The 13,749-nt window shown below is 36.6% G+C and overlaps 1 protein-coding gene across 1 annotated transcript in view; it reads left to right on the forward strand.

Moving 5' to 3' along the window:
- TOMM70 (translocase of outer mitochondrial membrane 70) overlaps nt 1–8,916 on the forward strand; it is a 51,132-nt gene extending 42,216 nt beyond the window's left edge. Inside the window, exons 9-12 of the mRNA XM_004479239.4 lie at nt 110–226; nt 2,605–2,702; nt 3,282–3,404; nt 6,787–8,916. Coding sequence (XP_004479296.2) covers nt 110–226; nt 2,605–2,702; nt 3,282–3,404; nt 6,787–6,940 — 492 coding nt within the window. The 3' untranslated portion in view covers nt 6,941–8,916. The remainder of the gene's footprint in view (nt 1–109; nt 227–2,604; nt 2,703–3,281; nt 3,405–6,786) is intronic.
- Nucleotides 8,917–13,749: the final 4,833 nt, after the last annotated feature.

Below are 13,749 nucleotides of genomic sequence, written 5' to 3' on the forward strand. Positions count from 1 at the left end.
GCAGATCACCTGCTTTTCTGGAAATATTTTTTAGTTTTGTTTTTTGTAATATTTAACATTCCATGAGTGAGTTCTTGATTTGACAGGCTTGTTTTGATTTTGTAAACAGTATCGCCAGGCATATACAGGAAACAATTCTTCACAAATTCAAGCAGCTATGAAAGGTTTTGAAGAGGTCATAAAGAAATTTCCAAGGTGTGCTGAAGGCTATGCACTATATGCCCAGGTAAATGTTATTTTAAATCTTTTTTTCTGTTATAGGTCCTTTTTTAAAGAAATACATACATAAATGTATATGCTGAATCTGGTATGGAAATCAGAAAACAGTGTGACCCTAATTGCAACTCCAATAAAAGCAAATGGCTTTGTTTCTGCTTTGACTCTCCTGGTCCCAAAGATGATCCTGAATCACCTCAGGAGGTGTTTTACTATGTTACATAGTTTGTAAACCTCAGCTCTAAACTCATAATGTGAGGAAGTTTAAGCAGAACATATTCTCTAATGTTTACATTTGGATTGGATTTTCAAAAATTTATTGCCTTAGGAACTGTATGCAATTGGGGAGAAAAATGACCATAGAAAAGGTTTTTTTTTTCTTGATCAGAGTCCTTTTAAGTGGTTAGATAGGCTGTAACACTCATTGAAATTTCTCTTTGCTCTCTCTTGTGGAGGAAAATGATTAAAATTATTCTGGAAACATTCCTTGGTTTAGGGTCAAAACTATGGAAAAATAGGGTTTAAATTAGAATTATTTTAACTTTCTCATTGTAGCCTGAAGTCTTTGAAATTTATTTATTTTAAACATCACTTCATTTACTTGAAAATAATTAGCTTCTTACAGCCATAGTTAAACTTTTTCCCTCAAAAAAAAAAAAAAAAAATCTCTAAATGTCTTGTTTTCTTTCTTGGCCTTTAAGTTACAACTTGCTTTTTGTGTATGTGTGATGTACCAGGACTGGGAGTTGATCCTGGGACCTTGTATGTAGAAAGCCAGTGCTCTTCACATCAGCTCCCAAGTTGGTTGGTTGGTTTTTTTTTTTCATTTGTTTTGCTTGTGTTTGTTTTTATTTTTTGTTTTTTTAGGAAGCACCAGTAACTGAACCCCGGACCTCCCATGTGGGAACCAGTGCTCAACCACTTGAGCCATATCTGCTTCCATAACTTGCTTTTGGTGTCTACATGAATCAGCCATCTCAATACTCTATATCTTTTTTATCTTATATTTTTGTTACAAAAGAAATGAGGGGTTTCTTTCCACCAAATACCAAAATAGGAAACATAAAAATGACCATCCCTGGTAGACTTCCCTGCAAACCATTGTTTCCTTCATGTTATCTTTAGACAGATGATAAGAAAAGTTTCTCAAGGACTTTGAGAATTAATAAACTATTAACAGAAGGGACTATGAGAAGATTGATTTGCATTGAATCTATTCTCAGTTCCTGCATTATCACTGAATTACTAGGAATTGAGATTATGGAGTGTGCAATACAATCTAGAAGTTCTTTAATATCAGTCTGAAATATCTCATTTATTGCCTCTGTTCTTAGAATTCCTAGATGGGGTGGCGGTGATAAAAAAGTGAAACATTGTTTGATGACTACACTCTAATTGATTATAAAAGCTTGTACTATGTAAATTTTTATAGAATGTATGGAAGTCAAAATAGGACACATGCCCATTATTTCATATAACATTTATATTGAATAGGGGATACTCTTGTGTTTATACCTTGTACTTTATTAGTAACAAACCAGAAGGTGAGGCCAGCCTCACCTTCATCACTGTCATGAATTCAGAAGAGCTTTTTGTTGCAGATTTTTTTTCTAACAGCTAAGATAGGGCCACTGTACAGATTTTGAAGAAAGCAACACTAGGAACAACTCTTCTGCAGAACTTTCCTAATTGCAGTTTCCTATCATTGTGCTTCCTTCAAAATAGGTTTTGGTTTGCTTGAGCTGTCTTCTCATGAGAACTAGCATAATACTACAGTCTGTTTGTACTAACATTTCTGTCCTTTTATCCCTCTTCTAAATTCTGGTCCAATATAAATATATGAAACTTTGTTCTTTTAACTTTAAAAACATTAGCTTAGATGCTGGCCAACTCTCAGTGTTTCTACTTGAGCTGGTATTTACAGTGATCCTGGTATCCACAGGACCAACCTTTCCATTTCACCCATGGGATTTGCCTTTAAATAATGGATAACAACTCCTTTTTTTCTTTTATTTGCCATTTTTAAGGAATGGCAATTTAATACACATACCTTAACCTATTCTTGCAAATTTGTATTGTCCCTAAAGAAATTTCTTTAGGATATATTATGATAAATCATAAATAAATGACAGGAATATACCTTTGAGGATCTGATCTTAGAACTGGCCCTAAGAGTAGGATTTTTCTGAATTCTACAGTTTTCCAGATTATCTCTGTACCAAAAACAATGCTACCTAAAAACCCCAATAATTAAGATTTAAATTTTAAAGTGATTTGTATGCCTAAAGCATGAAATTTGGTAACGAGTAAATGAATAAACAATATTATTAAGCAATATATTTTTCAAAGACTTAGGTTGATAGTTAATAAAATTATCTCTTCACATAGGCATTAACAGATCAACAACAGTTTGGGAAAGCTGATGAAATGTATGATAAATGTATTGATTTGGAACCAGATAATGCTACAACATATGTTCATAAAGGGTATGTATTTTCGTGGTTCTGTTCTAGTAAGAAACTAAATTTTTTGCATAGTAATAAAATGGATTCCTTTTGGCCACTGTATTAGAGGAATATCAGTGACATTAATTGACAAATATCTAAATGCTTTTGGGTGCTTTACTGTTATTTTTTTTTATTACTTTACTTATATTCTATTCTTACCTAGAAATAAGTAAATGTACTATTTTCACCCCAGGATTAAGGTTTTAATTTCTTTTCTAAACATCCTTGCAAATATTGCTTATATTTGTGTATAAGTTTTTCTTGTCTTTGTGGACTTGGATTGTCATAGAAAGTTCGCTTCATTATACAACATAAAAACTTAAGTGATTCAAGGTGAGCTGGTAATAGAGCCATTAGACACTTGTCTCATAATAAGGATCTTACATAACAAACCTAGTATTCAATTGAGAAGAAAACACAATTTGATGCTGATTACATACTCTTAGTTTTATATTTTCATTTTAAGTTAAATTTATAAATTAAGTAAATACAGAAATTGAGTTACACACTTATTCCTGTTGATCCCTAGTCCCATCTGACTCCCTTTTTCATTTGTAGTTTACTTCAACTTCAGTGGAAGCAAGATCTGGATAGAGGTTTGGAGCTTATCAGCAAGGCTATTGAAATCGACAATAAATGTGATTTTGCATATGAAACCATGGGAACTATTGAAGTGCAAAGGTAACTTCTTGAATCTGTTCTTAGGAAATTTATGGCAACTCCATAGATTTTTATCTTTCCCTTCTCATTACAAACATGTTATCACCAATATCCATTAAAATTTGTTTTCACTTTTTATTTTGAAATAACTTCAACCTTACAGGAAGTTACAGAAATAATACATAGAACTCCAACATACCACTGCACTCAGCTACCTAGATTAACCAACTTTTAGTATTTTACCACATTTATTATATCATTCTCTCTCTTTCTGTGTTTATTTTCTAAACATTTAAAAGAAGGATGCATACATCATGCTCCTCTAACACTTAAAACTTCCATATACTTTTCCTAAGAACAAGGACATATATTTATGTAACCTCCTAAGAATAGCGATCAAATTTAAGACATTTAGCATTGATATAAAGCATACAGTCTGTATTCCAATTATTTCAGTTGTCCAAATAATGTCCTTTTGGGTATTTTCTCCTCCTGTGTTTCATATAATTGTCATTGATTCTTTTTTTTTTTTTTTTTAATATTTTTTTGTCTTTATTTTTTTAATATTACATTCAAAAAATATGAGGTCCCCATATATCCCCCACCTCCCTCACCCCCCTCCTCCCCCCATAACAACAATCTCCTCCATTATCATGAGACATTCATTGCATTTGGTGAATACATTTCTGAGCACCGCTGCACTTCATGGTGAGTGGTCCACATCATAGCCCACACTCTCCCACAGTCCACCCAGTGGGCCATAGGAGGACATGTCGTTGATTCTTTAGTCTCTTTCTCTTTTTTTTTTGAACATATATACAACATAATTTCTCATCTCACCCGCTCTCAAGCATACCATTTTGTGGCATTAATCATATTCACAATATTTGACTACCATCACCGCTATCCACAACTGACACATTCCATAACCCTAAGCAGAAATGCCACACCCGTTAATGCATTAACTCCCCATGTCACTGTCCCTCGCCCCCACCCCAGTAACCTGTAATCTTTCTGTCTCTATGAACTTTAATATTCTAGTTATTTCATATAAAGTGGAATCATGCAATATCTTTCCTTTTTATGCCTGGCTTGTTTCACTCGACATTTCTTCAGGGTTCATTCATGTTGTAGCATATATCAGAATTTCATTTCTTTTAATGCTGAATAATATTCCATTGTATGGATATACTACGTTTTATTTGTCCATTCATCTGTTGATGGACACTTGGGTTTCTTCCATCTTTTGGTTGTTGTGAATATTACTGCTATGAACATTGATGCACAAATCCATTACATGTTTTAAGTCTCGATATGTTAATGCTCTTGGGGGCAAGCTTCCAAAAAGCTATATAACATTGATTTGCCTTTCTCATTATTTTTCTAGTTTAAAAGTCACATTCATAAAAGTTGTTTAAGCCAAGTAGATGAATTAGAAAGAGAAACTAGATACTTCTCTAATACCCATTGTATGTTCTTTATCTGTTGGAGGAAATAAATGCCTCTGCAGTATGCGTGGGCATTGTAATATTACACAAGAATTAGTATAGCCAGAAGATCCAGCAACTGGACAAGTGACTGGACAAGTTGTAACATCTCTGAGCTCCTTAGTTTCTTCAAAATAAGGGGGTTGGATAAGATATTTTGCAACTCTGACTTCTGTAACTTCTTGTTTGTGAATATTTATCCAGGGTTGCACTTAAGATCCACCATTAAACAAGTAACAACTGTTCATTCCAGGGAATTCAGTATAGTATACGGTCTCCCCACCACCATCACCCCAATATATAATAAACTTTATTTTTAAAGAGGTTTTAGATTAAAGTTACATCAAAAGTATTCCCATGTACCCCCCCAGTATACCATCTTAATATTGGCATTTGAGGAACTATTCCAGGCTAGATACTGAATATTAGGTGCTTTCCAAATGTTATTTCATTGATCGTTAGCCCCATCTTTACAAAGGTAGAGATTATATCATTTGAAGAGAATAGACACTGATACCCAGACTGGTTGGGTTAATGAGGTTACACAATAGGCCAGTAGTGGAGACAGAATTTGAGCCCATATGCCTATATCTTACTGATGCCTAAAGTCACTGACAACTACTTCTCAGGAATTGTGTGACTTCTCTTAATTATATCACTCATCCTCTTCTGTGGCCCTTTCCCTGCTCTGCAAAAGGCATAATATATATATAGGCTGATGAAAACTTTTGTGGTTCTTTTAAACCATTTTGTACCTACAGTTGCATGTAAATATTAGATTTTTCCTTAATTGCTAATGTATTCATTTGAACATACTAGACTAAGAGAGATTAATAATTTTTTGCATTTAATTTGAAGTGTTCATAGATCCTGGTTTAAGGACCCCCAATAAGTCTAGCATATAGCCATATATTACAGTAAGAGATTAAGTACAATTACCTAGAGGTATGTCTTAATGTCTCACATTCTAACTGAACTATACTAGAGACTAAATAAATATTTGTTGTATGATTATATACATGCATGTACATGTAGTTAGTACTAATTACTTAAAACAGCTCTTGGTTCTTGGCAAGGATCTTTTATAAAGACAGACTGTTAGAAGTAAATTATATCTTCTGGACCAACTCTACTCATCTATTTTTCTCAAATAATAGATCCTAATACCCGACACTGTACTAGGTTCTGGGAATTGAGAGATGTCCATCCAGGAGCTAGTAAGAGTATGGCATGAACAAATATATATATCCATCTGATTACACTTAGAGTGACAATAGAAATGGGAACACTGAGGGGGGAGCAGCTAATTTTGCTTAGGGTGGGGAAGAGGAACAATATTAATAACATGAAGAGAGTATATTTGAACTGGGTGTTAGAAAAGTGAGGATTTGACCAGATTAGAGCAAAGAGGCAAATAATATGAGTATTATGTGCAGGTGTGCATGTGTGATACAACCAGGAACCTGTAGATAGACACCTGTGTGTCCGGTGGTGAGGAGAAAGTGGTAAAAGATGAGACTGAGAGAAGGTGGGCTTACATGAATCTGTGATGGTAAGATCCATGAATGTAATTAATGTTCTCTGACGGTTTTTCACTGTTTTCTAAAGGAGCTTCATGATTGGTAGAAACAAGCAGAACTTTGGAACCAGACAGAATTACGATTTTTGAAGAAGTCATTTAATTTATATAGCTCACTGTTCTTATTTGTAAATAATGAATATAAAAGGAGGTATATAGTAGGTAGTGATCATAGCTAAAATGAATTGAGTGCTTTCTGTGTCCTAGGCACTATTTTGTTTATTATAAAGAAGCCTTTTATTAGAATCATAGTTGAGATAGTATCACTTAAAAACTTCATTGAATTTTGTGAAGTGCTTGTTGAATCTGAGACTTTTAAAATTTTTTTTTCTTTTAGAGGAAACATGGAGAAAGCCATTGACATGTTCAACAAAGCTATTAATCTGGCCAAATCAGAAATGGAGATGGCTCATCTATATTCACTTTGTCATGCTGCCCATGCCCAGACAGAAGTTGCAAAGAAATATGGCTTAAAACCACCAACATTATAAAACAGAGGGCCATGGAGAAAATGACCCTCTTTTTAGAAGTTTACCCCCTCTTCAACTGAATCCTAAAGACACTGTCATGAACTGTGTTGAACTGTGTTGAATGGTGAAACTTTTAGTATTTCCGTTTGTGGTGTTGTCATATGTTACATCTGTTTCATGTTTAGGTGTTGTGGGAGTGGCTGTTGAAGGAAGTTTGCAGTGTTGCAGCTTTTATTCCCTGTGCAACAAAAGCTTAAAATCTGTTAAAGGGATGTTAAAAATAAAGTTGCAAAGAGAATAATTGGCCATGCAAATAAAAACTTTGATTTGTTGATTTATTTATTTTTTTTTAGGGGAGTGGGCTGGAGGGTGATTATGATCCACATGATTTTGTCTTCATATATATATATATGTATAACATTTGAGTATTTTAGAGTATGTTGGTTTTAAATTAATATAGTATTTGCTATAAAACAGATTTCTTTTATATTCAATTAATCCCTTATTAGGGGATTTTGTGTTAAGACAGCAAAACTGAGAGACCTTTCATCCATTGTCAGCATGCACAATTTCTCTCATTCTGCAAAGTTAGACTCAATCTTTTTAACTCCCTTCAACTATAATGGATAATGTTTATCATTCTTAAAAATCCATAGCCAGTTTTTATGTTCTGTATTAATGGGAGAGTGAACAAGGCAAAAGGTAAGATTAAATGGATTAAATGAAAGTGTGTTTATAATTGCCCATTATTATTTTCTGTACTAGATACTTGTATTAGATTTAATAGTGTACTTTTTAAAGAAAATGCAGGGTGGTTGTATATATATATATAACCTAAACTAAGATGGTATGTGTGTGACATGTGGACGTATATAATTAGCTTAAAATTTCCATTGACGAGAATGTGGTTAAAGTTCAATTCTAAAAAGAAGGTAAGTCTAAGTCTTAGAACCAGAAGTATAGATATTTCCTAAAATGACCAGCTTGAGTGTATTAACTTACGGCTACATGTACTTAAGGAATTTTGAACCAGTACTTTGAAAGATGCTCAGGACATGTGAAGTGCTTCTTAGTTTTGGTCTCTAAGGCCTATTTGCTCATGTCTAGATCTTCACTAGGAATACTTGTAGCAAGTTTTGTTTTGTTTTGTTTTCATTCTATCTGTACCCCCAACTTAAAAAGCACTTTATGGTTAATTTCCAGTTGTCCCTTTTATAGACCATCCTTTTGCTTATAGGCTGGAATTTTTTTTTTTTTTTTTTTTTTTTTTTTTTTTTTGATGGAGGAGGGTTGTGCTGTTGAGTGGTCTCTTATTTTGGGATATTTGGAGAGGGGTTGGTATTTAAGTCTGAGTATAATAAGAACAAACCTTCAGTTTTACTTTTTTGGAAATGAAATCTAATTATATTTTGTGGTGTTGGGAGTAAAAGAGCATTTTACCCCTCTTTAAAAGGGTGCTTTATCCTATTGAAACCAAAAAGATTGTCTGTGAATGCTATCTTTTTAGAAATATTAGAAATGACTCCCCTCCAAAGTCAGAGTGTTGAGAAAGTATGGTGGGGGGAGAGGGGATGATCTACCTAATTAGTGGGGCAGTTAACAATTTAAGATGTCTTGAATAATGGAAAGTTTGAGAGCTCTTTTAGTTCTGAAATTATGCACCTACTATGATAACCCCTGAATACAGAAATGTTCTTCATCTCCGAATGAGCTCTAACTTGGGGGAGAAAAAAAAGTTTTTATTTGCATGGCTGTATTTACATTAATATTGACATTTTCTTCTAATTTTCTCCTTTCTTACCCCTTGGGTTTGAAGAGGAGGGAAATGCACACAAAAGAAAATGAAGCATGTGCCATTCAATATTATCATTCCAATCCTCATGGACTATTGCCTGTTCTGAAAATATTTGAAACTGCACTGAAAGCTACATCAGTCTGTATCTTTTCTTTTGTAAATGACCTCACATGTAAATTCACCAAATAAATACTACATTCAAGCTTTTTTATCTATTTTTTAAATAGAAAAGTAGGTGGTTTATTTATTATGGTATTGGGTAAATTCACATTCATTTTCTTGTGGGTTCAAACTAAATTTGAAAATTTGGGATATACCAACACTAGTACATGAAGCAAAACAGCCTCAAAAGTTGCCAATCAGACCCAACCTTGTGGCTAAATTTATCCTTAAACCAGTTTCCTGAACAACATACTAAGACAATCTAAAAGGTCAAAGAAGAAATCACACTGGAAATTGGAGACTATCCTGAGATGAGTGAAAATGAAAACACCACCAAAACTTGGGATGCAGCAAGCACAGGTAGTGCTCAGATGGAAACAGCTATAAATGCCTATATTATAGAAGGAAAGAAATCCAAGATTTGAGAGGAGATAAATGATATAGAGAATAGAACAAAAGTTGCTTCTTTGAAAAGATCAATAAAATTGACAAAACTTTAGCTAGACTGAAAAAATAAGATGCAAGTAACATATCCAAAATGAAAAAATTTTCAGAAATTAAAAAGATTCTAAGAGAATACTGTGAACAAATACATGACAACAGATTAGTTATCTAGAAGAAATGACAAATTCTTAGAAACGCATAACACCTAAACTGATTCAAGTAGAAATGGAAGGTCTCAGCAGACCTATAACAAGTAGAGACTGAATCATTAATCAAAAACCCACCAACAAAGAAAGTCCAACACCAGATGGTTTCACTGGGTAATTCTACCAAACGTACAAACAAGAACTATTATGAGTCCTCAAAATTTTTTTAAAAATTGAAGAGGAGGGAATTCTTTCTACCCATTCTATGAGGCCTGCTTTGCCCTAACACCAAAACCAGATAAAGATACCACAGGAAAAGCAAGTTATCAATTTCCCTTATACAATTAGATGCAAAAATTTAATAAAATACTAGCAAATGGAATCCAACAGCTTATTAAGAGACTTATGCAAGGAAGGATTGTGGGAAAATGGCAGTTTAGGAAGTTCTAGGAATCAGTCCCTCTGCCTGATGAGTTAGGAACTGCCTGAATAGTTTGAAATCCCAGAGTCTAGTTAGAAGATTGCAGCATCCAGGGAAGAGTGGATTGAACAGGCTTGTAAATTGTAAATACAAGTGAATTTACACACAGTGAACAGCCCCCTGATACACCTGCTCACATCTCTCACCTGCAAGGCAACAGTAGGATCCTTAACCCCAGCTCCCGGTAGAGTGCTGGTGCCAGAGTGTAAAATATAGAACTAGTTTCCGAAGTACTGAGAGTGTATGGTACAATCACTGGTCACTGTTCTTGGTCAGCTATTTCAGATCAGTTGGGGACATGACTCTGAAAGTGGCCGTTGTTCCAGCCCACCTCAGGCAAAATTGGTAGAGGGCTCAAGACAGTACCCGTCCTTAAAACTATGGAAAATAAAGGACTGCATTAACTGGTCAAGAACCAAATCAAGAAAAACGGCTTTAAAAAGTCATAATAGAAGCTCCCAGCACCCGTGTTGGTGACTCCCTCAACCCTTCCCAGTGCAATGTGGAGCCAGCCTTCATTCCCATTGTGGGTCCATGACCTTGTTCCAGCTGGGAAAGACCTAGATAGCACCTCTCAAGGTTGGCCCTCTCCAACCCCATCTTTCACTCCTGGCAAAAAAATAAGCTTGGTTTGGCTAAAACTAAGAAAGCAGCCTGGGACAAAGACTTACCTGCTTGAAATCCTACAGTAGAGGGAAGAGAAGACGGAAAGTCTATACCATAGGCAGTAGAGGGGCATTCAACTATATATAAATAGAATTCCTAAGGCCACTAGCAAGCACATGTCCAGGACAAGACATGGGCTCAGAGGAAAGAGGCAGAGCCCTGCACTTTGCAATCGCATACCTTCTTAATAGGAGGGCTGAACTCTGGCCCGTGCACAAGGAGTGCCCTGCCACGCAGGGGTGTCCCCTGCATAGGGGAGCCCCACGCGCAAGGAGTGCGCCCCATAAGGAGAGCCGTCCAGCGGGAAAGAAAGTGCAGCCTGCCTAAGAATGGCGCCACCCACCCAGAGAGCTGACACAACAAGATGACGCAACAAAAAGAAATACAGATTCCTATGCCGCTGACAACAACAGAAGCGGACAAAGAAACAAGATGCAGCAAATAGACACAGAACAGACAACCAGGGCGGGGGAGAGAAATAAATAAATAAATAAATAAATCTTTTTTTAAAAACTTCTGAGGAGCAGATGTGGCTCAAATGGTTGAGCTCCTGCTTTGCACATGGGAAGATCCTGGGTTCGGTTCCCAGTGCCTCAAAACAAAAAAGCAAGCAAATGAAAAAACCAACTCAGGAGAGCCAATGTGGCTCAGTGGTTGAGCACTGGCTTCCCATGTAAGAGGTCCTGGGTTCAATCCCCAGTACCTCCTAAAAAAATAAGAAAAAAAGCACAGAGTTTATATTTGAGATAATGGAAAAGTTTTGGTAATAGATGGTAGTGATGGTAGAACAACATTGTAAATGTAATTAACAGCACTGAAATATATTTCAGTGTGGTTAAAAGTGGAAATTTTTAGGTTGTATATATATGTTACTAAAATTTTTGTTTAAAAAAATATGGGACTGTACAACAACTATAAGTTAAGTCATGGGCAATAGTTGGTAGTATACTTATAAAAATGTGCTTTCACCAATTTTAAAAATGCACCATGACAATGCAAGGTGTTGCAATGTCCCTACTGCATTTAGGAACACAATAAGTTAGTGCATGATTGTTCTGTAAACTCACAACTTCTCTAACAAAACAATAAGAGAGTGGATGTAGTTCAGGTGGTTGAATGCCTGCTTCCCATGTACAAGGTCCCAGGTGTGATCCCCGGTACCTCCTAAAAATAAACAAACGAAAAAACCAACTCTCAATAGGAAGTGGATGTAGCTCAATAGTTGAGGGTCTGCTTCTCACATCAGAGGTCCAGAGTTCAATCCCCAGTACATCCTAAAAATTAATATTTCAAGCAGGTATATAAAAAGAATATCACACCTATCATAATGAAATTACCACACACTAAGGGCAAGGGGAAATTCTTAAAAGCTACCAGATTCAATTACACATTTCCTTTGTAAGGAGCAAAAATTAGGCAAGCAAAAAACTTCACAAAAGAAAGAATGAAAATTAATAAGCCAAGAGAAAATAACTGCCATTCTATAATTCATATCTTATGAAATTATCCTTCAAAAATTAAAAGAATTCTCAAGACCAAAATAGAATTTAATCCCATGCAGATTTACACTTGCAGAGTTCTGATACATGCGACAGCGGATTGGAGGTGGGAATTAGGGGAAGTTTCTTCAGGGCCAAAAAAAGATCTCAAAGGAAATTGGGACTTTTGGGACAATGGCAGACTAGAAAGACATGGGTCACTTCTCTCCCAGAAAAATAGCTAGAGGACAGGCAAAAAAGGCCTGGGGAAAAAAATACTCTAGGGTTTAGAACACCAGGGGAAGGATGGATACTGCCCAGAAGAGAGGGGCAAAGGAAAAGAATCACAATGGCAAAATGGTTGAAAACTGCAGCTGCAACTGCCAGCATCTTCGACCACCCTATGGACACTTGAATTCTCAGACCTCAAGGCCATTGACTACAGACAAAGGGGTCCCCAGGGAAATAGATCCAGGAAAGGGAAGAGAAAGTGACACAGCATAACAGTAATTCGGCTTTGGAGTCATAAATTTGGTCTTCTGTGTCCCACAAACACTTCCAGACTGTGGGGGTTGAGGAGGCACACCATTGTTTACCTTGGAAGCAGTCAAGAGACTAAAGAGATCTGACCCTTCCAATCTCACTCTCTATTAAATGGGACTGAATGTTGAGGACTCAGGGGAGTGGAATTATTTCCTAACCAGGAAGAGGGATGGGGCTGCCAGCAAAGGTTGTGGAACTGCCTCTGAGAAAGTTTCAATTATGAGGCTCTTAGCCTTCAGGCAATATCCTCTGTCACATTGATCCCGACTGTGTTTTTTTTCCCAAAGATTTATTTATTTCTCTCCCCTTCCCCCCCCCCCCGCCCCCCGCCCCCCGCCCCGGTTGTCTGTTCTCTGTGTCTATTTGCTGCGTCTTCTTTGTCTGCTTCTGCTTTTGTCAGCGGCACAGGAATCTGTTTCTTTTGTTGCGTCATCTTGTTGTATCAGCTCTCCGTGTGTGTGGCACCATTCCTGGACAGGCTGCACTTTCTTTCGCGCTGGGCGGCTCTCCTTATGGGGTGCACTCCTTGCACGTGAGGCTCCCCTACGTGGGGGACACCCCTGCGTGACAGCGCATTCCTTGCACGCATCAGCACTGCGCATGAGCCAGCTCCACACAGGTCAAAGAGGCCCAGGGTTTGAACCGCAAACCTCCTATGTGGTAGACAGACACCCTAACCACTGGGCCAAGTCCATCACCCCGACCGTGTTTTAACAAACACACTCTGACCAGGCATTTAACTGAGAGGTCTGCCAAAGAGCACTATCTGCTGGCAGCCCAAGGAAGTGCTTGTGAGGAAATTAAAAGTTAATAATTAAGAGTGGCTTTTTTCTGACCTTTACATCCTCCCTTCCCAAGACCCTAGGAAGTGAGTCTCCAACCCATTACTGGGTACAGGGCCCAGATATGAGCAACTACCAGGTGACCATCCTAAAGATCTAGAACACATTGAACCAAGAATCAAAGAATGGCAGTAACACAGCCTCCTGCCACTAAATCCCTATGAAAGAGAGAAATTGAGCATCTGAGTAATCTCACCATCCTAATCAAATGCCTAGACAACAGCAAAAAATTACAAATCATACTAAAAACATGTAAGAAATGGCCCAAGCAAA

Source organism: Dasypus novemcinctus, chromosome 4 (assembly GCF_030445035.2).
Source record: "Dasypus novemcinctus isolate mDasNov1 chromosome 4, mDasNov1.1.hap2, whole genome shotgun sequence".
Classification (NCBI taxonomy): Eukaryota; Metazoa; Chordata; class Mammalia; order Cingulata; family Dasypodidae; genus Dasypus; species Dasypus novemcinctus.